At 40.7% G+C, this 26,703-nt stretch overlaps 1 protein-coding gene across 3 annotated transcripts; it reads left to right on the top strand.

Moving 5' to 3' along the window:
• The first annotated feature begins 2,069 nt into the window (after positions 1–2,069).
• On the top strand, positions 2,070–25,126 carry LOC118286230 (monocarboxylate transporter 2). 3 transcript variants are annotated; one of them, XM_035610509.2, is made up of 5 exons: positions 2,070–2,354; positions 11,862–12,107; positions 17,152–17,295; positions 18,197–19,000; positions 19,655–25,126. In XM_035610509.2, exons 2-5 carry the CDS (start codon positions 11,891–11,893, stop codon positions 19,933–19,935), a joined length of 1,446 nt encoding a protein of 481 aa, XP_035466402.1. In that variant the 5' UTR covers positions 2,070–2,354; positions 11,862–11,890; the 3' UTR covers positions 19,936–25,126. The 3 variants fall into 3 exon arrangements, with proteins under 3 accessions (XP_035466402.1, XP_035466430.1, XP_035466421.1); XM_035610537.2 differs by lacking the exon at positions 2,070–2,354 and adding an exon at positions 8,774–8,901; XM_035610528.2 differs by lacking the exon at positions 2,070–2,354 and adding an exon at positions 11,481–11,763.
• Positions 25,127–26,703: the final 1,577 nt, after the last annotated feature.

The raw sequence follows: 26,703 nt of genomic DNA, 5'->3' as shown, positions 1-26,703 counted from the left end.
TTCATGTAGAAAACAACAGACAGACAAAGTTAACAACTCGCAGGTAGATATAGCGGAACAATCTGCAGCTAAAGGACCGAATACTTTTTTAATGAGTTGGGGCCCAGAGCTACAGAGAAAAGAAAAGTGAACATTGGATTTACATTCATCAGTGGGATGTTAATTTAACCCTAATCTGATATGTCTGTGTTTGTAGCAAGTTGCGCTGCTGCAAAGTGTCAGGCTAATTAATTCCAACTAAACTTTTTAAAATGCTTATTTTCCTTAAATGTCTCCATGTTTTTTCCACAGATTTTACATCAATTTTCTTTGGGATTAGGGTTAGATTAATGTGGTAAAGGACAGGGTGGATGGGTTGGGCTAAATTGGTAAATGCTTGTCATTTATTTTTAATTATTTTTACAGTAAAACACATCCATGTCATCTTTTCTTTTAATCTGGCTGCAGAAATGCAACTCGGTGCAACTCAAAAATAAGATCACAGTTTGAGAGAGAACAGGAGAACAGTTTGCTCTGCTGTTACCTAATTCATGGTGTCCATCCAAATCTTTTTCATGCTGGGTGCTTCATCTAACCCCCACTGCTTGTGATCAATTGTTCTTGAATTCCTGCTTTGACACTTGACAATCACTGTTGCCATATACACAGGCTTCGCTGTGACCCTCTACATATTAATCCCATGGATCGAGCTCAAATGACCCAGATTAAGTTTGTTGCTGATGATGCCAGCAACTTTGTACACGCACAGAACATTTAGGAGTATGATACATCTGATACCAGGAGTATCGTAAGAGCTACAAGATATATACTACCATCGGCAAATGTGTTCTGAACTCTGTGTCATTCATCATACATCTACCAGAAAAAAACCCTTCCATACACATGCACATATACAACAGTTTGTTATAGACACATACACAACAATGGTGTATTTATTGCAGCATAACAGCTTGCATCTACATTACATCATTTAGGTTATGTAATGTGTTCTCAGATGTGCTGTTTCTGACGAAGTAAGATGTTCTATGGAAAATCCTTCTGCAACACCATATCTCGATCTCTCTTTTACTCATATTTCAAATGCTCTCAAGTCAGTGTATTTATATTGCCCCATGGCCTGCTTTTGTTTATTATCATTATTTTTATCATTGCAATCATTATCAGTAGCTGGTGGCTTTTCAGAAAAAATCTAAAAAAGACCACCATTTCGACCGCTTACAAACACAGCTCAACCTGACACTGACATTTTAACTGGTTTCAACTTTTATAAATACAAATCTACCTACATTTGGTGGTGACGCATCAACTCAAATTTCAACTGCCTTCAACCCTTTCAACAATGCAGTTAAAATGGAAACGTACACAAATAATAATTTTCAATGCACTTCATTTCTGCTTTTGAGAATCACGTCCAGAGCCGAAAATGTGGAATGCCATTTTAGCCAATATTAAATAAATTAATAATTACATAAATAAATATGTCTATGAAATACATCGTGAAATAAATAAATGAGGCAAAAAATAAATACTTTTTCAACCGGAAATGGAATTAGCGGTGCGCCGCCATGAAATGTCCCCTGGGGGATGCTAAGTTGGTTGCGATTTTACAACTTTACCACCAGATGCCGCCAGAAAAGTACAAAAATTACACATAAATAAATAAATGAATAGGTTCTACTTTTATTTATTTTAGGTTACTTTTATTTCATAAGTCCACATTTTTTTATTTCAAGAGACTTTTATTTCATAAGTCCACATTAATTTTTTTAGTTTCCGGGGACTTTTAATTCTCTAATGCCACATTTGTTTATTTCGGTCTCTATTTATTTCCATTTCTTATATGCAAATTAGGGGGCGTGGCTATCTCTCAGATTGAGAATAACTATTTCCAATCAACAGTTGTTTTAATTTGTAAAAAGAAAATTAATTTGTCTAATGCCAGATTTTTAATAGATGTTTTTTTTCTTCTTTTATGTTATGTTGTCTCTATTATTTTTATTTAGTGCTATTTGTGTGCCCCATCAGTTCTCTGAGGAGTCGCGGGGCGGAGGAATTTAACGAGTAACGTAACGAGTGCAGGAGTACAAGGGGGGTGGGGGGCGGCTACGACAATCCTTTCAGGCCTGAAATAGAATGCGGAGGCGAGGCAGCGCCGCCCCCACCGCAGCCCGCGGGCGCTCCACGTCAGACAGGGGCTCACTCAGGAAATTCAAACACGAGAAGCACCGTCCCCCGCCGCGCCGCGCCACGCCACGCCGAACGACGCGGGCATCTCTCCCTGCTCCAAGGTCACCGAGCGCCGACGGCCTGCACGGGACACACACACCTTCACCTCCCCCTCCATCACCAAAAAGGTAAAGCAACATTCGATGCCTGTGTGTCTGATTGTTTGTTTGTTTGCTTGTCCGTCGCCGCTGCCGGTGATCGGGAGGATCATCGCCGAGCTCCCGGGGACGCGGCGCTCCGCAGGGATGAGCGCGCGCTGCGACGGGCCGGCGTCAATTTTGGATGTTAGTGATTTGTTTCACGGTGCCTTCAGTCCTAGAGAGGGGTTAAAAAGAAATGTGATGGATGAAATCTAAATAGTTTAAGATACAACTTCTGCGCCGTGACCCTGAGCTGGTTTAGCCCCTGTAGGCCCATGTGGCATTACAAGACTGGCTTCATCCGGTCCCTGTCCTGACATCCTTACATCAGCAGCATCATATGATTGGGGCTGCAGTGCCGAGGAGTCCCCCGCTGTTGCATCACTCCTTTCAGCTCCACTTTTCCCCCGATGGAGGTGCAACTTTTAAGGGGGTTGTTCCCCATCTCATAACAACACATGGCAATGAGTCTTTGTGTGTGTGTGTGTGTGTGTGTGTGTGTGTTTTAGTTTTTAAATTTCTTTTCTTAGTGGGTTTGGCACAAGCTGAGCACGTTTGACTGCTCTGGTGAGCTGTAAAAATAACTTCACGTGAATCCGACGCCGAAATTGACAGTGAAATGAACCACCAGTGCCTTTCTGCGGCAGCGCATGATGTTGAGAGATAATAGTCTGCCAGCTCAGGGTTATTATCCACCTTGAGCCGATTAAAGTAGCCTGTTACTGCAAGGTGTGATTTCGATTGGACAGAAATAGCCACACGATACATGCAGATGGAGGAAAAACAATATGTGTAATCTGTATATTTACTAAATATACAGCTTGCTAGCTGAAACTGAATAATAATGTAATAATTCACACGCGTTATAGTTAATTGTGGCAGTGTTTCCCCTTAGATTGAATTGAGGGGGCGCCCCGCCCCTCCAATGGGAGGGAAAGTAAATAAATAATTTGTATTTTACATACAATGGCAAGCAGACGTAATTTATGGTCACTTTCATGTACCTTATTCCTCATTCCTGTGTTAAAGATTATGGATGAAACGTGATTTGTGAAACCTAACCCTAATGAGCCCTAACCCCAACCCTACCCCCCCAAACCAGTAAACATAGGGGAAACACTATGTGAAATTGAAAATTACTTCTGTTACATTAGCAAAAATTGTGTGTATGTGTGTGCGTGTAGCTGTTTTCAGACATGATACGCGGAACATAGTTGGGTCCGGACATTTTCTAGAGTTTGGAAGGAGGACATTGGAGGAGATTGTCGGGAATCAGACGCGCTCGACAGCAGGAACATCCACGGAAAACATTCTGTGGTCATCTGGGGTAGATCACACAGGAGGCAGGACGTGACGATAATGTTTGCAGATGTTCCTGCTGTATTCTCATATTCCCAAATTTTACCTGGGGGGCTGGCGGGGAAAGTTATGGAAAATGTCAGCAAAAGCAACTTTTGCTCTGTCCAGAGGTTACACATTACCCTACCACCACCTCCTAAGCTCACAACAGTTACATGTTATTTGTTTAGTCTCTACACAAACTACCTAGTGAACAAATGACACATGGAGGGTTCTACGGAGGGATGTTACAACTCAAATCTTGGCCAGAGGCTGTCACGTCCTGCATCTAAGCTGCTGGTAGTAATAACTGCTCAGGTGTATCCATCTTTTCATGTTAATCTCAGCAGATGATGAACTAAAGAGGTCTACAATTACAATATTTGAATTTGTATCCAACTGCAGTCATCTAGCGCTACTTGCTAACACTATCATAGTATGATAGAGTAAATCCTAGTAACCTCGAGTAATCCTAGAAAGGCTTTTCTCATTGTTGAGGACATTTTGGAGAAGGATTATTTGCAACTACTGGAGAAAAAAACCCAACCTTTTCTGTGGATTTTTAAATATTTTAATTGGGGCAAGTGTAATGCTTTGTGGCAAAAGTCAACCAGTTAAGGTTGCTCATGGTGATCTCCAGTCTCGGCTGAAAGGTGAAAACGTGTCTGTATTTTTACTTCTTTTGTTTCGGTCTGGTTTTCTTGTTTTATTTTTTCTTATGTTGTCTTGCATGCAGTTGCATAGTTTGGGTAACCATCGAAATGCGGGCAGAACAACAAGTGTTTTATGACCTACCGATGCACTGGTTTCATTGTTAAAGTGGACATGGTTGACATTTGATCAAATGGTACTTGTTAAGGTTGTGCTCAGATGTATACTGGTACGCATGTTATTACACGGACAGTTGTGCTCCAGTGTATCACATTTCAGGATCAGGACATCTTTCTGTTTTCCAACGGGGAAGTTTGTTGTGGACACAAGCCTGCTGTGCGCAAACAACACCGCCCGATACAGTGCGAGGCATTGTACTCCATATTGACCACGTCACAATATTTTGATTATCATAATAGAAGAATCCAATGAAATTATTGGATAATTAAACTCACAAAGGTTGTACTAGAAACTCAGTAAATTCCAACTCTGTTTGCTAAGGAAGAACGGTGCCTTCTTCCTGTTGAGGAAAAGTGCATCGAACAGATTTCCCTCCATATTTGACCCTAATGTCTAAATACGTGAATAGATAGACTAAAATACTTAAATATTGAGGCTGATAGATGCTGAAACACTTTTCTGATACAGATTCACATCCATTAATTATTGTTGTGAAGGTGCCACACACGAGCAATGTGTAAATCTGTCAAGTTAAGAATGCGTCATTTCCTAACCTTAATGGATCAAACAATCCGTTCATTTGACGTTCGTGACGTGTTCGGAGGTGTGGATCAGCGTTGGAGCTGTGTATTGGGTGTTTGCCTTTGGGAATGTGGGTGTTGGCAGCCTACACTGGAATTGGATAGACTTTCCAGTATGCTATTGTGTCCACACAGGTGTAGTTCCATGGAAGGTTGATTGACGCTTTCATGTCTTGCCGTAATGATCCTGCAGAAACACAAATGATTCAGAGTATACAGTGTTATTGGTCAGGAGAAGTAATGTGAGATTTTTCGCCCAGTTTAAGTGGTCAGGTCAGAGGATTCATTCTCAGGAATTCCCAGCCCAAGGGGCCTCAAAGTACATAGGCTGACAATTGAGTAGAAAGGGTAACGGAATCTTGGTACACTTTGCGGGAAGATGGTGGTCTTCTTTCGATCAGAAAGCAAATTTGGGAAGGAGCCATTGCTTTTGTGGTATTTCTCCCTGTAGGTGCTCAAGACCAAGGGCAAGTGTGTTCACAGGTAGCGAGATTAGATATTACGTTGATAACAAGAATGAAACGTGCGGTTTGTGCTACATTTAAGAGTTGCAGATTGGGTTAATGATGAACTATGTCAAAAACAAAGCGAGAAGTGTTACTTAGAGGTTGTATCTGAGCTAATCTTGCATTGCCATAACCTTAAGTCCATTATGACAAGGGTGGAGGGTGCTGATAGTCATGCTGGAAGTCGCTGACTGTAAATGTCAAGTTTCCTTTTTGTAAAGTCTGTCAGGGCTAACGACGTCAGTTTATCTGATTGACATTTAACGGGAACTAATGAATATTTCTGAGGTTTCGGAGGCAAATCGTATCTTCTCAAAGACTTTGTACATGCTGTGCATATTAGTATCAGTGAAAATAAAAGTATGATTCTTTTTCTGAGCCCTGTTTTATCCTTCCTTCTGTGATGGCCACCAAAACATGGCTCCATTAAAATCTAACTGTGCGAAATTTCTCTCATAATTCAACGTTAGTTATCTTTCCTTCAAAGGAATTCAAAATTGACCATCATGTTACAAAAATATTGCTTTAGTTAAAGAGATATAAAGGCTAAAAACTGCACCAGTCAATATTTTTTCCTTCAAAAAGTGGGTCAAATGACTTTGTGTGATGTAAAAATGGTTGCTTGTATAAACTGCAGCTCAATAGTACCTTTAAGCATTTTTCAATTTGTGTGATAAAATCTCCTCATACCACAGACAAAGCTGGTGACTAGCTAGATAGCAATTTTGAGCAACTAGCTGCTACAGAGGCAGGTGGATGTCAATGTTGCTCCATGTAAATATACAAGTGCTTTATATCAAGTTTTATACATATATGTCAATCGTCTAGAGCTTCTTGCACTGCCACTTATTCCGGTTTAAAGGTGTCCACATTGTCTACTCCACAGAAACAGTAATATCAAATTGTGCCAATTCAAGAATATTAAGTGTTAAAATTGCTGTTTGTCTAGAGATTAGATATAAGGACATATAAGCTTATCCTGATGAGATAACGCACATCTTTGAGAGTTATGAGGGCCTTCCAAGGAAATAATAGACATGGGTGTTTGTTTTCACATAATCTGCTGGTTGTGTGTTGATCTTTATCGCTTGTTTGTTCCTCTTCCAGGCTTCCCCAATTTGACTAGTTTGTGATTTGGTGGCTGCAGAAACTGCAAAGTTGGTGGCCAACAGCAAACCCAAACCTTAGCCGTAGAACCCGATCAGGGACGTAACACCTCTGCATGCCTGAGCCGTGTTTGCCTCCAGACGCTTACATTGACAGCCACAACCATCTGTGTGTCTTTCACTGAAACTCACCTGAAATTCAACACTGGGGTCTCATCTTGGCCCTTGTTGTGAGTTAAACCGGAGATGCTGTGTTTGTCCATGCTACGAAGAATGCAGTCTCTTTCAGCCAAGGTGCTAAGTGATGTCCTTGGAGGACACACACACACACACACACACACACACACACTGAGTTGTTCTTTTATAGTCTAGTACTGTGTAACCCAGTCTTATGAGCCTTTGCCACTTGGGTGGTTTGATTATAGAAACAGTTTTGGTTCCTGTCCTCCCGCATTAACCTTGCCGCTCACTTACTCTGCTCTGTTGTGCCGATGAGCTCACCAAGGTGAAGGCAGCCGGTCATTTCAAGAACACGCAGACCAGGACATCTATGTGTTGTTAGTGTTTTTTTGCGGTGGTTATTTAGTACCTTAAAATTCTTCCCCAGCTTCTGAAATGTGAGGATTCTCTGCTGCATTTCATTTAGCGAATACTTTGCTTCTCAGACAGGCAATTCAAGACTTGACCTTACATTCTGGTTACTTGTGGATTTTGGTAATTGTTTTTGACCCCACAAAAATGTATTGATTTAATTAATCGGTTTTCCAATTATCCATCAATCCAACCCTTTGGTCTGGACTGAAGAATTTCAACACATATGGAAAGCTAAGGCCCAATTCATACCTGGTCAGTCCTCTTGGCTGCATCTCGGATGATCCGATCGCAAATGAACATACATCATTGCTGTGTGCAAAGACCAAGTTAGTTGTTGAGCCCAGAAGTTTACACTGCCTATGTAGCTGTTTTCAGACATGAGCCCCTCCTGAGTCTGCTCTCACGCTCGCTCCGACACACATACATACACTTACACACCTACACACACTACAATAGTCACATATGTATACTCAGACTTGGTAAAAACTGCATATTTGGGTCTTTGTCAACAGAAATTACGTACTTGTTTATTTGCATATAGAGCAGGTAAGTGAGATCTGATCACAAGTGGTCACAGGAGACACATTCAGGGTGCATTCTAATGCCAGGTGTGAACTGACAAAGCTGTCCACTTGATCGGATCTGTCTGAATGGATTTTAATACCGGGTCTGAACAGGGTCTGAGTGAACAGATCTAAAAGGGTTCCGCAATGCATCGTGGATCAGTTCACACCTGTACTTTGAGATTGCTTTTAGCAATGAAAAGTGCTCTATAAATGAAATTTACTATTATTTTTATTATTACGCAGAGCTGTCCACTTGCTATTTCAACATATCCAGGATATTTTTTCGTTTTGTGGCTTGACGTAACCTTACATTAACCATCCTGGATAACTACAAAGCTGGATATCAACTGTCTCTGTCAACCCAGGTTTTTTCTATTCTGTTATGAGCTATGAGGTTGTGAAACAATGGTATATTCACCTGTAGAAGACACAAGTCCGTATGATATCAACCTTGTTTTAAGAAAAAAACGTTTTATTCGTAATTTCATTGAGAAGTACCTACACTACCCAGAATCATGTGTAACACCGACGTCTCTGATTGGTTGGAATTCGTTGGGAATGCATTCGCAATGGTTTATGGAATGAGTAAACTCTTAAAATAATTATGTACACAGTCTTGTTCCCCTTGCCTTTTTCCCATTTTCCAATTTATTATTGCTCAGAATAAAAAGCTTATTGTAACTTTTCATCTTGTGGTTTATTGGCTTTGATCCTTAAAATCAACACGTGTGACGTGCTTAAAACTCCTTGTATAAGGATTTTATGAAACGTCAATGGAGTGAGTGAATTGGAAATTTACTTCCGACTTTGATCTCGAACTTACCCGCTCAGGAGCAGGTTGGCCGCTTTGGTTACCATGGTGATTTACCCCGGTAAGAAGAGAACCAGCTTCATAGGACGGAAAACCCAGAGTTAAACCTGAAGTTACGTCGATAACCACAAATCCTGCTTCGTAGTACAGGCCTCGGATCTCGAGACACGGATGTGAATGCCAGGCATGAACAGTGAAACTGGTAAAAGAATTCCCCTGCAAGTACTTGTGAAGTTCAATTGCAAACCAACACACCTGCCATCGTGCACTGCCACCAAAACTGTGGGTGTGGACAGAGGTGTGACACGCAAAAAAAGTATGACAATCAAATATCACCCTGGTGTCGGCACAGTTCAAGTGACTTTCCTCTCACCAGTGTATTTTGTGAACGTGCATTGTGAAAGCAGTCTGCCAGCATGATTAGCTGCTCGTAATGTTGTCAGGTGAAGGACACAGCTGAGATGGCACATGATGAGGAGCCAGGCTTCGCAACTAAGCAGGGAAGTGTTGACATTGTAGCGACTGAATGGTGACTTTGCTTGACTTCTTATGTACTTATATGGTTGATCATAAACAGAATTCATCAAGCCTGTCAGGATGTTTCCCCCTTTTTTTCCACCCTAGAGCTGCTTGTTTATAGTTAATCTGTTTGGCGCTTTATATTCCAACCCATCAGTTTAAGCTGCTTATGAGTTCTGAGGCTCCTTTGTGTATTGTCGTCACATTCAATCAATCAAAACCAGTATCTGCTGCTTCGGACAGCCTGTAATCTGGTTAGCGGGGATTAAACCCACTATATGGACCTCTGGAAAAAGGCATAATCTGTAATTTAGATTAAAGAGGCAATTCAAGGGTGATACGCAGAGCTTTATATTTCCTTATTTATTTATAAATATATTTCCGTACTATAACCAGGCTGTTTTTTAGCAGAAGTGTGTTGAGACGTTTTGTTGGTATTCAGTCAATTATCCAATAATTTACAATTACCAATAACACATGCTGCAGTGCCTGTAATGTGTAAGACATTATATGAACCATTTCAAAATAAAAGACCAGAACAAATCTAAAAAAATATATTATATTAATGTAAGCATGTTTCTCTTGTTGTTGGTTATACCAATTGGTTTGAAGGACTTTATTCTGAAAAACCATCACATTAATCAAGTCAAACTTTATGCCTCATTGTGTTTCCCCATTTCTGTGCCTTGTTTTTTTTTCATGAATTCATAGATGCTCGTGATTATTTGAAGTTCACTCTTGCACAAATGAACATGCGGTAAAAAATGTTTTCCTAATTTTCCAAATTTTCAATTTTATACAGTAATTCATAATTAAATTAAGCGATGAAATGTATGTACAAAATAATTGATTTAAACTCATGAATAAATTTATTCTTATTTTGGCAGCACTCGCTGGCCTCCATACGGGCCAGCAGCTACTCCTTATTTTCCCTATTTCTTCAAACCCTTTCAAAATCTCTTAGGACAAATTTTATGTTTCGAGAGACTTGGCAAATATGCTTATTGGCACAGTGGTGACTCATCCCACTAATGACTTCTGGTCAACACTTGAAGTATGAGTCTCTACATCACTGCAACCTGATCAGGTGAGAGTGGCAACAAGGAAAGATAGCTAAAGATTGAAGAGTCCACTTGCCATTTGAGGTTATACTGCTCTTGAATGAGACATGCTGCTGTGAAATGTAGACTTCCACCAACAAAATCCCAGATGTAGGCTCTTATTGGTCAGCGAGCTGAAACTGAAAGTAATTCCACTGGAAATGTATTGGTTAAAAAATAACTTGGTATATAAACCCTTAAACTATCAATAAGGATGTTTGCCCAGGAGATAAAGCACAAATTGGTATATACGGGCTAATTTATGGTTTGTTTGTCTCAGCTAGTTTGTTGTCATAGGGTGGATAAGGGTTATTTTATTGGCAGTACAATATTATAGAAAAGGCCGTAAGAAGTGACTAGGGACTTGTTGGAACAGATGAATGGTGAGGGGTGAGGTATGCATGTCTGCAGTTGTTGGTGCCTGGAAAAAAAGTGTGGTGAGACCCTCTAACTGCCGTGGGGAAGATGTTATCTGTGGGAGTGCTATCTAACAGTGTACAGAAAAAAGAGAAACTGCAAAGCTCCCTTATGGAACCTGGGAAGATACTGTTTATAATCATGACACTTAAAACTGGCCTCGATGTGTAAAATCTGTGGCGTGCCCCTTTAAACTTGTCACTATTCCCCGAGCTGTTGTAATCACTTGTGTCGTTTTTATTGCTCAGCCATATTCAGAGATTCCAGTCTAGCTTTGTTAGTCTCGTGTAATTGTGCGCTTGTAATGGTTCAGTGCCAACGTGAGGAAATATGTCGATCCGACCACAAGGCTGTACATTCATGTACAACCAAAACTGGCTGCCATCATAAGCTCATTATACAGCTGTACATTGTTCCTGGCTGATTTAGAGAGGTGAATGTGGTGAGATAAAGGAGATAAACCTTAAGCCCCTGTTGCTCTACGGAGTGTGCGTGAACACGTGAGTTTGCTCCATGTCAGTTAGCTTTGTAAAAAAGAAACACAAAATGTGTTGTCTCTCTTGGTATGTCACATGTAGTCAGGCTGTGTTTGCTTTGTACACAGAAGCACCTGATTTTCAAACTGCCACCTCTGCCCCGTTTCCATTACCGCCTAAGGGCTGGGGGGTGGGCTCAAGGTGAATACTGGGCAGGCTCTGGTAGAGCGAGTGCATGCACTTACCTCTGGTATGTCCTTCTCTCTCTCTCGTGTCACATTTCTGCTGGTTGCTGTTATGTGTAAATGACATGTGAAGGACAAAGCTTTTGACCTCCTCTGCAAACCCACAGCCGTCTGTATACTGTCAATATGGGCTGCAGCTGGTAATCTGATTCATGTCAATATTGTGAGTAATCATCTGTGACTTTTTTTTCCCATAAACTGCTCTGGTTAATTTATTTCTACCCTTAAAGTCCCCGTGGCCTACGGAAAATGAGAAAAAGTCTGTCAAAGTCTAACCAATTGATGATCAATCACAGGACGAAATGAAGTAATTATGTAAGAATTAAAACATATCGAAGCCGGTAAGTTTTCCTTGCTCTGAGTTTAAATCTCCCCTCTATCTTTTTTTGTCGTTGTCTTGTGCAGTGAATAGCCAGCGTTGAGGTGGGCCAGCGATGCCGCCCCCAGCCACAGGTCCCGCCGCCGTGCCCCCACCAGATGGCGGTTGGGGTTGGGCTGTGGTGTTGGCATCTTTCATCTCCATCGGCTTCTCGTACGCCTTTCCCAAGGCCATCACCGTCTTCTTCAAAGACATCCAGATCATTTTCAATGCCTCCTACAGCCAGGTCGCATGGATCTCCTCCATCATGCTTGCGGTCATGTATGCTGCAGGTGAGACGGCCTTTGTTTGATCAAATGTTAAAAGTTAAACTGAAATTTGAATTCTCCTAAACGTTTGCACAAGGATGAAAAGCACAACTATTGTGCAAATTGTTTGACATTTTTTGCATTTTAAAAGAGAAAAAATAAAACCACACTTGAACGTAATGAAAACATGTTTCTCAAAATTTCACGCTTAGCTCTGCAGATGATCTTTTGCCATTTTAAACCACAAATGACAATTCATTACATTATCAATTTTGGGCATATAGATGTTGAGTTTCAATAATAATGTACCAGGAGCCTGTGGAATTTGAAACGAACGGATCCACTTTGATACTAGGAAACAGGTGTGGAGTGACAGGGTTTTTTAGCAAAACCAGAAATATGCATTGGTATCTATCATAAGAACTAAATTGTGTACAAAAATAGATTGATGCTGAGCTTCCTGCACATTAAAAATTCTAATAGAGCTGGGTAACTAATTAAATTCAGGCCAAAGATGCATCTTTTATCTCGTCAAATACTGACACAATGCTACAGCTGCTCCTTAATTGTGCCCTGAATAAGGAACCTTTTAAAGGGGCAGAAGAATGTGTTTTCAGCGGATCTGATTCTCTACCGTATTGCTCTGGTCACCTCCTGTATTCCTTATGGCGTCAGCCCTGCAACCTCCAGCTTGGCAGTGCCAATCTGCCATCTGTCCACGCTGTAATCCTCCTGTCACTCTATCTGCTGTTGTCACCATCTGCACTGGTCGTCAACAGGCCTGGAAAGCTCCTTTCCCCTTTCGTGCATTAAAGCCCTCCGCCAAGTGACCAGTGAAAGAATTTTAGTGAATGCTTCATTCAGCCTTCATTTAAGTATGACTAGTAAAGATTTCAAGGTTTGGTGAAATATGTATGCTTATTTATAAGTTTGTGAAAACACCTTTGAGAGTTATGAGGGCCTCATTGTGTGTAATATTTACAAGAACGTTTCCACAGAAATTGAAAGTATTGTCCATAATTGTGAGTTCATATATGTATAATCACCTGCAACAAAGAACCAATGTTTTTCGTCAACTTTGAATGAGTTAAATATAGTTACATTAGGGGGACCTGACCTCCCTGTACGTCGTCATGTTTGCTACGTCGTGTTGTGCTTGATCCGGTTCCACTGCGACTCGGAGGTCAGAAAAAAATGACCACCCCGACTTCCGTGGTCCATTTTCTGCATTAGGTTGCAGAAAACGGTCCAGAATACGTTGCATTCACGTTGATTTTCCAGCGCTGTGGGAAGCCTGAAATGGAATTAGCGGTGCGCCGCCATAAAGTGTCCCCTATCGGGTGCTCAGTTGGTTGCCGTTTGCAACTTCACCACTGGATGCCGCCAGTGAAGTACAAAAATTACCCACTTGGGCTTTAAGTTTTTCTTTTCTCTTTGGTGTGAATTAGTCCAGACTTTACATAGAAGTATACATGCAACGTCCTGGAACATCACCTGTAATAGAGCGTAGAATGTCATCACGAGATTCAGAGATTGTTTTGATGCTAAATCAAACAATCAAATGTGTTCAACTGTTAGTTTACTTAGTTTAGTATAAAGCGTTTAATTCATTTTCATTATGTATTTCTTTACATAAGCAATTCAAAATTTGTTTTAAAAGATTTAGCTGTTTGTTAGTTTAATTTCACACAAGTCTTCTGTATTTGACCTCAGACCTCATTAGGGGAGAAAACACTTACCGTGAAGTGTGTCTGCCACATCACAGGACTTCATTGATCGCCGGCTGCTGCTTTAGCTCCACAGTGACTGTATGTCATCATCATGCAGTGACATTGTCAATATGTGCAGTTACTAAGCCAACGGCTCTTGTTGCTCATTCATTCATATTGATCGCACTCATCAGCTATTCATTAAACATCTGCTTTCTTGTTCTGTCTCATACGCTGATGAAGCAATCACTGTTTGAATGTTTAACATCTTCCTAATTTCTTCCACCACCAGCGTCCATCTCAAACCTTGTCAACAACCTACCAACCTTTTCATCAACCAAAATTAAAAAAAATAAGCTTCAATGACATAAATATAAATCTTTTACTGAGGACACAACACTGTCAGTCAACTAAGTGGTCAAATTCCAGACTGAACAATGAATTATCATTTGAGTGCTTAGTCGAGTAGTAAAAGTACCAAACCTGTGCTTGTTAGAGCCTCATAAATGTATATGTTGACTTGCTATTTTCAGTTTGATCTGTTTTGTAGCCATGCTACGGGCACAGCTGCAGGGATGGGAATGTTGGTCCACTGCCTTGGTTCAGACTTAAATATCTTGGATGGACTGCCGTAACATTTTGCACAGACATGCATGCATTATGTGCATGTGTATGAACTCCTTAGTTTCTAAGAAGCAGGTTCGGTTCCAAGGTGTGAGGATAACTGACAAGTCTTTGAAGAAGTTGACGTGGGCACACGACAACTCTGTAGTGCAGCACTTCATAACATTACATCAGACAGCTGTGAAGCAACCGTTAATCATTCCCTGAGCATGGCGAGCGTCGCTTTAAGTGATGACGTGTTTAAACTGCACGTCAGCATGTCTGTGTAAAATTATTGTGACTAATACAGAGAGAGAAAGGAAACTGCATACCTGTGTTACACTCACTGTCATTCTTTAAGACAGCGGTTGGTAAATAAACCTGTTGATTGAGAAGCATTTTCCTGAATGTGGAAAATAGAGCGTGTCATCCACTAATCGGAAGGAGGGTGGTTCGATCCCCGGCACATCCAGTCTGCATGCCAAAGTGACCTTTGGCTAAACACTGAACCCCCAACCACATGCTGATGGCACGAATGCCATTAAGACTAGAAAATGTATATATAAACTCAGTCACATGTGTTCACATCAGGACTCCGGCCAGCACAACCACAGTCTTATCTGCTGGCCTCTGGAGCTGCAACCAGAGAAGTGTTGGTGGTAGACTTTCCCCACCCTAATTTATCTTGTCAGCCGAGGAGATCAAACTGGAAACCTCGTGTCTGTCTCCTCTTGCATCATAATAGCTTTAAAAAGTTGTTCGCTTTTTTTTTCTTCAGTGCGATGGAAAGCCATCGTCCTCACATCATGAGCCATATCAGCCTGCTACGCTGCAGCTCACATTAAAGGGGTTGTGGGAAAAACTGTTGGACACATTTCTATATGTGTCCTACCCTTTTGGGTTCTAGGTAGCTATATTTAGTTTGTGGTCTTGTCCACTGTGTAATGAAGTCCATGCTGCGTCTGCCCAGGAGATGATAAGCTGTTTTTTCAAGGGAGGTAAAATGCAGGCTCAGGGGCTTCCTCATCTCCAATGATTTCGGGTCCCGCCAAGGCCCCGGGAATACCGATCGCTGGCGTGGATGCAAATGAGGGAACTTTTCCTCAAGGTCGGAAAAATTTTTTTTCACGCAGAGCAAATTAAGTCAGATGACTCCTCGCCCATAGTGCTGTTTTTAAATTGCCCTGGGCCTGGAAGAAATATGGTACATCATCTGGCTGGTAATGAGAGCATTATTTAAAAAAAAAACAAACAGAATATACATCTTTAATTACCTTTCTGTCTCCCTCTTCGTTTTACACCTCCTGTACTTAAAATTCAGCATAGGGAGAGGAGACAGTGTCAATTATAAGATGCAAAGATTCCACAAAGTGTTTAAAGCTGCCACATTCTTCATAGGAAGTTATGTACCAACTGATCATAGGTCCTTATACCTTAAGTGGAAAAAATGTTAACAATAGATATAAAGGAATAGGAAAGTCTATCATTTTTACTTAATCATTCAGTGAATATATTGAGTTTCTCAGGTATTAAAACAACCTTACAACCAACATAAAGGCTTTTCATAAGTTCCAGTTCTGATTCATCTTGTTAGAAGATTGTTGAGCATTTACAGTGATTCACTGAGACCACAGATTCTGAACACATAGAGGAAGTTCGCCTCAGCACTGTCATTTTTAGTGAGAATCCTCCTTCAGGCCATCATACTGTGTATTCTGTGGCTGATTTGAATGTGTGCCACATTGAATTTTAATCATTACAAAGGCCTGTATTCATCGTCCCTACCATGCTTATATTCTAAAGCAGCACTTATCAATGTTTTTGCATGAATCAAACAATGTATTAAAGGGCAATATGTAAAGTGAAATATGTCACCTGTTATCACTGGACACTGCACTTTCTATTGGTCTGTGTCTGCCCGGTGTGTAAATTGACAACTCTTAGTAAATATCAGTGTCTCATCTTTTTGCGCCAAATGGGATTTCGCCATTTGCCAAACCAAATTTTGCATTTTTAAATTATAAATGAAGGTGAAACACCAAATCACCAAAGCCATTTCGTAGCATAACAAAAGTGTCTGTGTACACAATAGGAAGTGACTGTGCAAGGCCTAATGGACGTAGACGATGGACAGTCTTGGTAATAATATGAACGTTGACCTTTTGTTTTCACTTCTAATTAAGTCATTTCGATAATTTTCTGGATTTGGTTACAACCCAATTTTAGACGTTTACTGCCGGCTTTCCGTGACAGAGAGATAGGCAGAAACATCTGTGACGCAGCTTTGCAGTTGCCTGAAAACAAACCTCACCTCCTTCGACCAGGTGATTTTGATGCATCGGCGTATATTTCAGAAATAAGGAAGTGCTCTGTCATTAGTTTTTTCAGGCTTGCGTGTGAAATGTACTGTGATGGACGTTCTACTCTGAGTAGCTGAAAAAACAGGAGATTTAAAAAGAAATGTTTGACACATCATGACATACTGTCTCTTCTGTGTTGTGTGTTAAAAGAACATAAACAAACATAAAATGACATTCTTGTATGCAGGTCTTTTCTTATTTATTACATTACCACTCACTCAATGGGAGTGCAGTGTTAGAAAATTTAAACAGCCTGATTGCTGATATTAATAGAAGCTGGGCTCCTGCTGGAGCGCAACTAACCAGATTAAGTCATTATGCACTCACTTTCAGTGATCCTGTACTGTAAACATGTGACATGTGTGGGTTGATTTTCTGTTCTTCCATGTGTCCCAGGTCCCATCAGCAGCATACTCGTCAACACATACGGCTGCAGACCCATCGTCATGATGGGCGGCTGCCTCTGTTCCACTGGCATGATCTTAGCTTCCTTCTGCACCAATGTGCTGCAGCTGTACTTCTGCATAGGAGTTATCGGCGGTAAGAACAACTAATTCCATCTAAGTCAATTTTCGGTTAATTTGATTAGGGTCTACTTCCAAACAGCAGGTTAAAAAAATAAAACGGCCTGAGCACAAATATTATGTGCTTTGTTTACATTTCAGGGACAAATTTCATTTAACATAGTTCCAATACAGATGATGAAACGTTTGTGCTGGAAACTGCACAATGGCTACTAAGGTTTTTACATTTACAGCCCAATGAAGATTTCAGTTTCATAAATCCACAGGCCCACTCCACAGACATGAAAAAAATACATTTAAATACACTCACCAAACATCACAGTAAACAAAACAAATAATGTGACACTAGTGGATGTTACGTTTTTCAAGTGTCTCTCCTACACAGCTAAGGCTAGACTAACAGCATTTAGTTATGTAGTATTATATTTAATCATTATTATCTGTTCAATTTACCACTGTCTTGCTTTTTTTTATCCTCTTCCTGTTTTTTCCTCTGTCTTTTTTCATTTCCAAAAGGGTAACTCCTCTTAATTTTTTTGAGTGGCATTTGTTGGCATTAAGTTTGTTTTACATCACTTGCAACAGGAGTCAGTAGAGTCAGGTGGGGCCCCCTCAGGGGGGGTCTCCTACTCTCATTGCAAACTTTGCACATTGTCACTGCTGTAGTTATCAAGTTTGTCAGCCCTCGGGGGGCCCCCTAATGACCTGGGGGCCTGCCTTGCCGGCTGGCAAGCGGCGCCTCTGGTTAAACACAGACTACAACTTCTAGGGATCTAGCTTATTTCTTAAACTAAGGAGCTCAGAGGGAATCAGATACTCCTGGTAGTATTTTTTTTCTCTTGATTACTTAAGTGGAAAGTGTTCTTTTACACATGTTAACAGTTGTAGCATGACTGTCACAAATCTTTTTCCCATAGGTCTTGGACTAGCATTCAACCTGCAGCCAGCGCTGACTATGATTGGCAGGTACTTTTTTAAGAAGCGTCCCATTGCAAATGGACTGGCAATGGCAGGCAGCCCGGTGTTCCTCAGCACCCTCGCTCCTCTCAACCAGTACCTCTTCAACCAGTTTGGCTGGAGGGGCAGCTTTCTCATCCTGGGCGGCCTTTTGCTAAACTGCTGTGTGGCTGGTGCCCTCATGCGGCCTCTGGGGCCACCACCGAGTAAGGCCAAGAAGGACGAAGAGTTGGCTGCCATCGCCACCGCGACAAAAGAGAAGCGTACCGCCTGGCAAATAGTCAACAAGTACCTAGACCTGTCGCTCTTCAAACATCGGGGTTTTCTCATCTACCTATCTGGCAATGTGATCATGTTCCTGGGCTTCTTCGCGCCTATTGTCTTTCTTGCAGCCTATGCCAAGGACATGGGTGTGGATGAGTATTCAGCTGCCTTCCTGCTCTCAATCCTGGCTTTTGTCGACATGTTTGCCAGGCCGTCCATGGGGCTACTGGCCAACTCGCGCTGGGTTCGCCCCAAGATCCAGTACTTTTTCAGCCTTGCTGTGCTGTACAATGGGGTGTGCCACATCCTCTGCCCTTTTGTGGAAAGCTACACCGGTCTGGTAGTATATGCAATGTTCTTTGGCTTTGCATTTGGCATGGTCAGCTCAGTGCTGTTTGAAACACTGATGGACCTAGTTGGGGCTGAAAGGTTCTCCAGTGCTGTGGGACTTACCACCATTGTGGAGTGCTGCCCGGTCCTCCTTGGTCCACCACTAGCAGGTACGATCTGTTTGTCTAAGAGCACACTTAATTCACTTACAAGTGAAATAAAATTGTCTGAACTTCAAAGTGTTCTTAGCTCTTCTAGGCTGTCAGATTATGTCATTTATGTCATGGCTACCATGTCCTTTGGTCATAATGGTCTAATAAGTTAGCTTGATTGCTTATAGGAAAATAAGTTGAGACGGTGTATTCAAGAAGCATATTATCATGTCTTATCTCAAATCTGCAAACAATACCTCTTTTTTCGAACACTTTAGACTCTGACAAAGGTTGTACTACAACATGGCTGATAAACTACAATAGTATCTTCTGTATGGGTTCACTGGCCCACTATTCCGTCAAGGTTTGCATTGTAAAGAAGGTTTGCTGTAGGTCAGTAGTTCACCAAAGTTGAACTGTTTAAAATGTTGAAAGGATATGTACGGATTTACATTACCCAATGAACATATCAGCTAATTTCGTGAATTCCACTGAAATGAATCAATCTGAACCCCAAATTTGGCCTTTTCCAATTCAAGACATGACCAGTCCAATACTCAGATAATAATTGGAAATAGTTGATATTGAGAATATATAAAATATTTCTAAATTCTACTTGAAAATACTTTGTGAAGATACTATAACATTTTAAAACTTTGTGCTGTCTTACAGGGAAACTGGTAGATGTCACAAAAAACTACAAGTACATGTATTTCTGCTGTGGAGCTGTGGTCATTTTGGCCAGCATTTGGCTCTTTATTGGAAACTTCATTAACTACAGACTCTTGGAGCGTGAGCGCAAACGTGCAGAAATGTACAAGCGGACTGAGACAGATGATCCGGACCAGGTTCATGATCACAAGGAGGCCGATGGTGAGGCCCAGGCCTCTGAGGATCTGGTCAACAAGGATCAGAAAGATGATGAACCTATGCAGCGGGAAACCAACATTTAGATCCTTCTGCTCTGTCAGCAGCTCCCCCTTTACCTCCAAGTGCAGCCTCGCAACACTCAACTACGATCACACTAAGCCAAGTCGAGAGGTGTTCCACTAGGGTCTATTTGGGGTCCTCTTTCTTTCCAACCTTCATTCAAAGCAACAACGGTGTTGTAGGAAGCTGTAACGAGACAATCCGTTTGTCAAAGAGCAGCAGTGATTGTAACAGAAATATTAACCCAAGAGAGGAGTGTAAGATACAGTGTGCATGTGAAGAGGCTAAAAGTCATAAAATGATTGTCGAAAAAAGTGTAGTACCGACTGTATTTTCTTTTTTTGCCATGTTCACCTCGTATCAAGTTTACTGTAAATACTTGACACTGCAACTGAGGGACAAATATCAGAATCCCTCGTTGCAGATAGAACTGCGTCAACTAAGGAAATCAGTCGGACAATCAACTCTGTTTAAAAGTGTTACCTGCTGCAGTTTGTTAACGCTTCATTTTGAATAATCTGTCACAACAAATTTAAAATATTCCATGCTGTCATTCCCGTTTTACCTCCCATGTCTTCCAATAGGATGTGAATGCAGTATCAACGTGTTGCCGAGGTTCCAACACCACCAACAAGCTGAATTCACATGTCCAAACACAGTGATGTCTTTGTCTTAAATTAATAATGGTTACATTTTGATGGTCGACAGACCTTTCTGCCAGTGTCTGTTTTTTGGTGAGTTTTGAACAACTCTAAATCCCTACATGTGCATTCACGCCACAATCAACTTGGTGTATTGGTCGCATTTTTGACAGAATGAATGTACCAAATGTGCAGTCAAATCAGAGGTGCTAATTCGTTATCATAGAAAAAGGAACAGATAGAACAATTAGAGATCAAGAGTGGGTTTAAAGATGAATACAAGCAACCTTTAAGATACCTGCTCCATAGTCTTTTCACAAAGATCTGCACAACATTCCCTCTTTCAGTGGTTAAATCAACTGCTACGATGTGATTCTCTGATTCCTAAAATCGAATTAATAGGGATTAAAAGAGGAGCCGTGATCTAGTTTGATGCTGGCAGCTGTTGAGTTGTCCGAGTCTCCCTGAGTTTCATTGTTGCTCAGCTTTGTGGAACACACAAAAACTACATCTTTTGGACTGTGTTTCTTGCACTGCGAATACAGGATTAGCAATCTCAGTGCACTGGAAATGGTTAATCCAGTTGGTGATTCGTGCCGAGCGCAAAAAGTGAATTACATTGTTTCATATCGCAATTGGGCATCATAAAATTTTCACCTCCACAAAAAAGGACAGATGCATCCACAGCTGGTGATGCACATTATACTGCCCACCTGAGCACTGTTATGTGGTGAAGTAAAACCTGTACCAATGTCCATACGTTCCATCACGTCATAAAAATGCTCCTTGTAAGTCGTCTATTGCTCCGTTTTGCACTCGTATACTGCACTAAAAGAGAAATGCCCACTCTGCTCCGCAAACATCTTGATAAAACTGCTGCAATTCCAATACATTTAATTATAGTTGAATGTAATTTCCTCTGTGGGCCTTAATAAGGTATTAATGACCAAAATCCATTTGCATATTAGTTTTTCTTTTTTCTACATATACACTCTGTGAGCAATATACTCTCTCATATTTAAATGCAGACATACAGGTAAACGTGCAGTATTTATTGTGGTCGGTTTAACACTCGATTCTATGATTGCCTTAAATGTAATGCAATTACAAGTGTACAGTGCATACTTGATAGTGTTATATGACGCTGATATACCTTTGTGTTAAATGTGATCCACTATTTTGCAGTTAACTTCAAAAATCAATGTAATCTGCTCCATCTGACTTGTATCGTGTCTGTATTGAAATGCTAAACGATGACGCTGCGCCAGCACATTAAGACATCTGAAGGAATACCGCTGATACTCCTAATGAGTGAATGGCCGCTCACATCTACCCGTATATCCGGTCGTTTTGTGCGCATCTGTTGATATAAGTGTCAATGCCGTTCAATATTCTACCCATTCCTCGCATTAATTTTTTTCTTCTTAAATTTCGCCGTCCTGTGGTGTCGATCACTTTTTGTCCCAACACCTGAAGCCAAAAGCTGGCCACATGGTGTGATCCGTCTCAGATGTCCGAACAATGCCAAACGCATTTTATTTGCTTTTTTTCAAAGCAATCCCGAACAAAAAAAACCCTGTTATTGTGTGTCCCCCCCCCCGTTTGAAAGGTCGAGTGTGTATTCAGATTCATGAAAATAGATGTCCCGCTGTGTGGCAGAGGCTCACCAAGTGAAAGAGGAAATCCTCCACGGTTTATTGTGAAATTAGCTCAATCGGCTTTTTGCTGATGAATTCTGGGGGTATCGGTGGACGACTTCTCTGCTCTTTCCTGTAAATAAGATTATTTAAAACTACATGCACAATATTGTGCGCTTACTTTTGTGAAGCACTTGATCTGAGCTGGCTTCATGGACCTGGACTTGGCCTCACTTATATTTCCCATGTAGAGATGAGCCAGTCTGTGTTTTTTGAAGCAGCCCAAACAACATATAGACAAAGCCGGGTTGTCGTGGCTTTACAAGACCGTACATGTTGAGGTTACCTATACTTAGTCGCTGACTTAATCCGTCCGTTGAACTACTTGAACTGAGTCGCCGAAAAAATGTATTTTGCTCACCAGCATTTCACGCCGGTGTTCGTGATTTTCGTACATAACCGCATCTGTACCTTCCCTTCCAGCTTTGTTCAATGAATAACATTATCACCTCATGAATGTTGACGTATCCCGCTCGCACTTAATTAGTGAAAAGAGGGACTTTGCTTCGCTTAAGCTCCCTATGCATGATGCTTCTCAATGAGGGAGGGAGACTGCTGTACAATCACCTCCTACCTAATAACACTGCCCCCTGCTGGTTTCAAACCACCCAGACCAAAAGTTAAAGCCAAGCTTTCCTTTTAACTGGAACACACTGGTTTTCACATATTGCTTTTTTATTTCAAACCTGTAAGGTTTTGGATTTATGGGTAATGCAAATGCATCTTCTTCTTTTTTCTTCTGGTGGTGGGGATGTTTTTTTTCTTCTTGTTATTCAAATGTTGAAGTATACAATTGGAACAAAACAAAACCCTGTAATGGTTTGATGGAACAAATGGGAAATCCACAGAATTTCACCATACCCTCTTTTCCAGCCATGTAACTATTTATGAATAATACATGTTTTTTTTTCTCCTGTGACCTGTAATAAGAAGTGAGTAGTAGGTTATTTCTCTTGTAGATCAGAGAAGAAATAACTGCAGTGTGGAGTGGATAAGGGATCTGTGACAGAAGATTGTATTTGCTATTTCCTTGTGAAATCCTGGATAGTTTATCTCCCGAGACCTCTTTAAAATAGCCACATTTTCCGGAAAATGTGGACCATATTAACTCTGTGATCAGGGGCTCATAAGTAAATCTGTTTCATTTTAAAATGAAATAAAAATCAACTTTTGCTTTCTTTTTCGGAGAGCTGGTTAGGGGAACAGCAAAACAAACAGTAAATGACACGTGCTTGGGATTTTGTGGCATTCTCCTAAACGTACGTTGTGCTGCAAAACTATGAAGTAATTTTGTTGAAAATGAAGCAATACACTTTTATATATTTTGGTTCAAAATGTTTATTTCAAGAAGAAAATGGAAAATGGTTAGAGATAATTAAGAGTGGATTTGACATGCACCGATAGCCTTATCAGATAGTGCTTATATTTTATGTTTCTTTCGTCTTTATGTATGTTCCTGTATTTAATAGGAGATATAGTTCCAAGAGTTGGTCAAGACCAAATGTAGCAGATGGGTAGAATTAAGATGAATGAATTTATTTATTATTTCTGTAAGCAACAAAAAGGAAAAGTTCCTTGTCTGAAAGTAGTTTTATTAATTAATGCATACCTTGATTGTCTTGTTGTTTTTTTTTACTTTTTGTTGACGATGTGTGAAACCGATACGCAGAATGTAAAAAGGGTTATAAAGTTTGTAATGATCGAAAAAGAGAGCTGGAGAGGTGTTTGGTGTTGGATACGTGCAAATGTCAAGTGAAGTGCGGCAACGGGCTCCGGATCTGTTTTTTTAAAGCGTTGTCTCGGGGGGGAAAGAAACAGATTGGGCTTTCAAACGTTTCATTCAGATGCAGTCATTTGGGAGACAATCGTCTCATTGGTTGAGTGAATCACTACAGAGCAGAGCCAGGAAAAACGCAGTCACCGGAGAAATAAATTTGAATTTTGTTTTTTATCTTTCAATTTGTTTTTGATGCTGAATTGTGTGCTTTGATGTGAAGTGATCAAAGTTCTCATTTGCATCAGGATTTTCTCACAAGTTTAGTTTGAAAAACTCCCTTTTGAAAACCATTAAATTTGAGACAAGCAAACACTAATCTCTTCCCATTGAGCAAATGGGATCATTTCTGCCTCCATAGTTTTTTAACATAAGTAAACAAAGAAAAACAAAATTCAATTTTCCAGCATATATATATATATATTTCTTGTGTTGGTGTTGACTGTGTGCAAGATGATCTGCTACTGGGAGGCTAGAGGACTGTCCATACCATCTGCGTTTGTCGAGCTAACTGCCTTATTGTGCTATATGCTGACCATGATGAAAAAAAGATTTTTTTGAACACGGTCAACATGAAATTGTGTTGCTCAAACATTTAAGTGTTAACTTTTCTTTGTCCTCTCTCCTACTGTCTCTTTATGTTTACAAACCACTGCATTCATTCATTTCATATAAGTAATCCGCTTATGTAGCTACTGATCGGACATTGGTGTATTCACAAAACATTAACACATAAGAACAAATAAGGTGTAAGAATGTAACGCAGAATCTAGTCTATATATATTACAAAATTGTAATTTTACAAAGTCTTTGGCAATATTTTCTAATAGGACCTTGTGTTCGTATTTTTGGACCTCCGTACTGTGGTTTGTCCCACCAGTGGACTCGGTCCACGATGTCCTCCCAGTAGCAGACATATACTGTGCGCTTACACCGGTGTTTCAGATTGTGTCAGTCTTTCCACTACCTCTGCAGCCGTCATGTCGGAGTGAGGACCACACGGGTGAAAAACAAAACTGATATTAAACTACTGTAATGTGAAGATTGCTTCTGTCACGGTATAGCTTAATAAAATAACATGTACGTGTATGTCCAAATGAAACCCTTGTCTCGTGATAATTTTGACAGTTTCACTGCATGTTTGAAGTCATGAATTGGAACCGATCCAACATCTTATCACGTTTCATCGAGCAGTGCAAGGGGGAAGAAAACGCTATTCAAACGCAGCCTCATATTAGTGTGATTACAAGAAAAAGAGGAAAAGTTTTTCCTCCTTTTTACTGTGGTCAAAGTGAAATATCTACTTAACTCACCATGTTAAATCAATAAGTGATGTTTAATTAAAGGCCAACCTGAGACTGAGCAAATCCTATTTATATGGGGGTTATATGACAGCATTCATTTCTTGATCATACAAATTTTATGAGGAAATCAAACAAAGAGAGGTACTGGCCACACAGAACATTTCTTCTCATGCAAATAATTACACTAAAGTTAAAAGACAACAGACTATTTTGAAGATGAGATTAATCACCATTGAATAAATCTGGGCAATATACCATATATGTTTTTTCAGATATCCTGCTGACAGAGAGGATAACAAAACAAGGGAACAAATAAAAACAGAACCTCCACGACGGAGATAATAATCCTTTAGCAAGTCAGCACGAAGAATAATAATATTTCTCTTGTGTCCACATTAACAGTCAGGCTGGCAGATCACACTCAACTCCTCCGGCTCTTCCTGCATCAAACCCGCTAATAATCGAGCACAAGTCTGTCATTAACTCTGCCCGGTGACCAATCCCAACCCATATTTTAAAGATCCCCCCCCCCCCCCCCCCAGCCTCATTGGTATGCAACGCTGTGGCGGGGCGGTGCGGTGCGTGCCGATGATGGCTGGAGACCCTCAGGCAGAGTTAGAGGCTACATTTTAATGGGGCGTTAAGGGTCAACAGGAGAGGAGAGGAACAAAAAGCCCTCTCCAGTTTCCTGTGATAGGCGTTTCAGCAGGACCAGGCACCCCATGGGAGGGACGGCCCTGTTGGGGTTTGAATGTGGAATAAGTTGACCTTCAATAGTGTCAAACTCTATTCCCTGTAAAGATAAAGGAATTTCAGGTGGGCCGCCTTTGAGTGCTGCCGGTTAGGGCAGTTATTTGTCATAGGGGGCCAACCACGCTCAACTAACAATGTTGTGATAACAGGTCCAACACTGAGGGGACGCCGGTGGCTCGGTGGAGACGAAAAACATTTTTTTTTTTTGGCCTTTAGCTGGTAATTGCATTCCACCTATCTGCTTTTTAATTCCTCTGATTTCCCTTTCCTTTCACACAGGCTGCCTAAATATTTTTTTTCTTCATGTTGGAGCTTTATAGAAGGACATTTGGTTGGGAGCAACAGCCAGGTGCTTATGTGATATATGTGAAACCTCTAATTATATTTATTACTTTTTAATGTGTTAATTTTTCCACGCATAGATAAACCTGAATATATGTATGCATGAACGCACCGTGAATGCAATGTTTTCCAGAAATTGCACAGGAAAATTGGTATTTCTTGGTATTTGGGGGGAAGACATGGAAGTCACATTCTGTGTGCCTATCAGCTGACTAGTAATGTCCAATCATATTAAAATAAGAGGTGTGCAGCCATCATAACCTGACACTATAACACTGCG

This window comes from Scophthalmus maximus, chromosome 12 (assembly GCF_022379125.1).
Source record: "Scophthalmus maximus strain ysfricsl-2021 chromosome 12, ASM2237912v1, whole genome shotgun sequence".
NCBI lineage: Eukaryota > Metazoa > Chordata > Actinopteri > Pleuronectiformes > Scophthalmidae > Scophthalmus > Scophthalmus maximus.
The sequence above is the reverse complement of the archived record's forward strand: the minus strand, read 5'-3'. Positions and strand labels throughout refer to the sequence as shown.

Coding starts and splice junctions, on each gene's coding strand:
- LOC118286230 (XM_035610509.2), top strand. CDS start 11,891: ATGCCGCCCCCAGCCACAGGTCCCGCCGCCGTGCCCCCACCAGATGGC. Junction 12,108..17,151: donor TGCGGTCATGTATGCTGCAG/GTGAGACGGCCT, acceptor CATGTGTCCCAG/GTCCCATCAGCAGCATACTC. Junction 17,296..18,196: donor CTGCATAGGAGTTATCGGCG/GTAAGAACAACT, acceptor TTTTTCCCATAG/GTCTTGGACTAGCATTCAAC.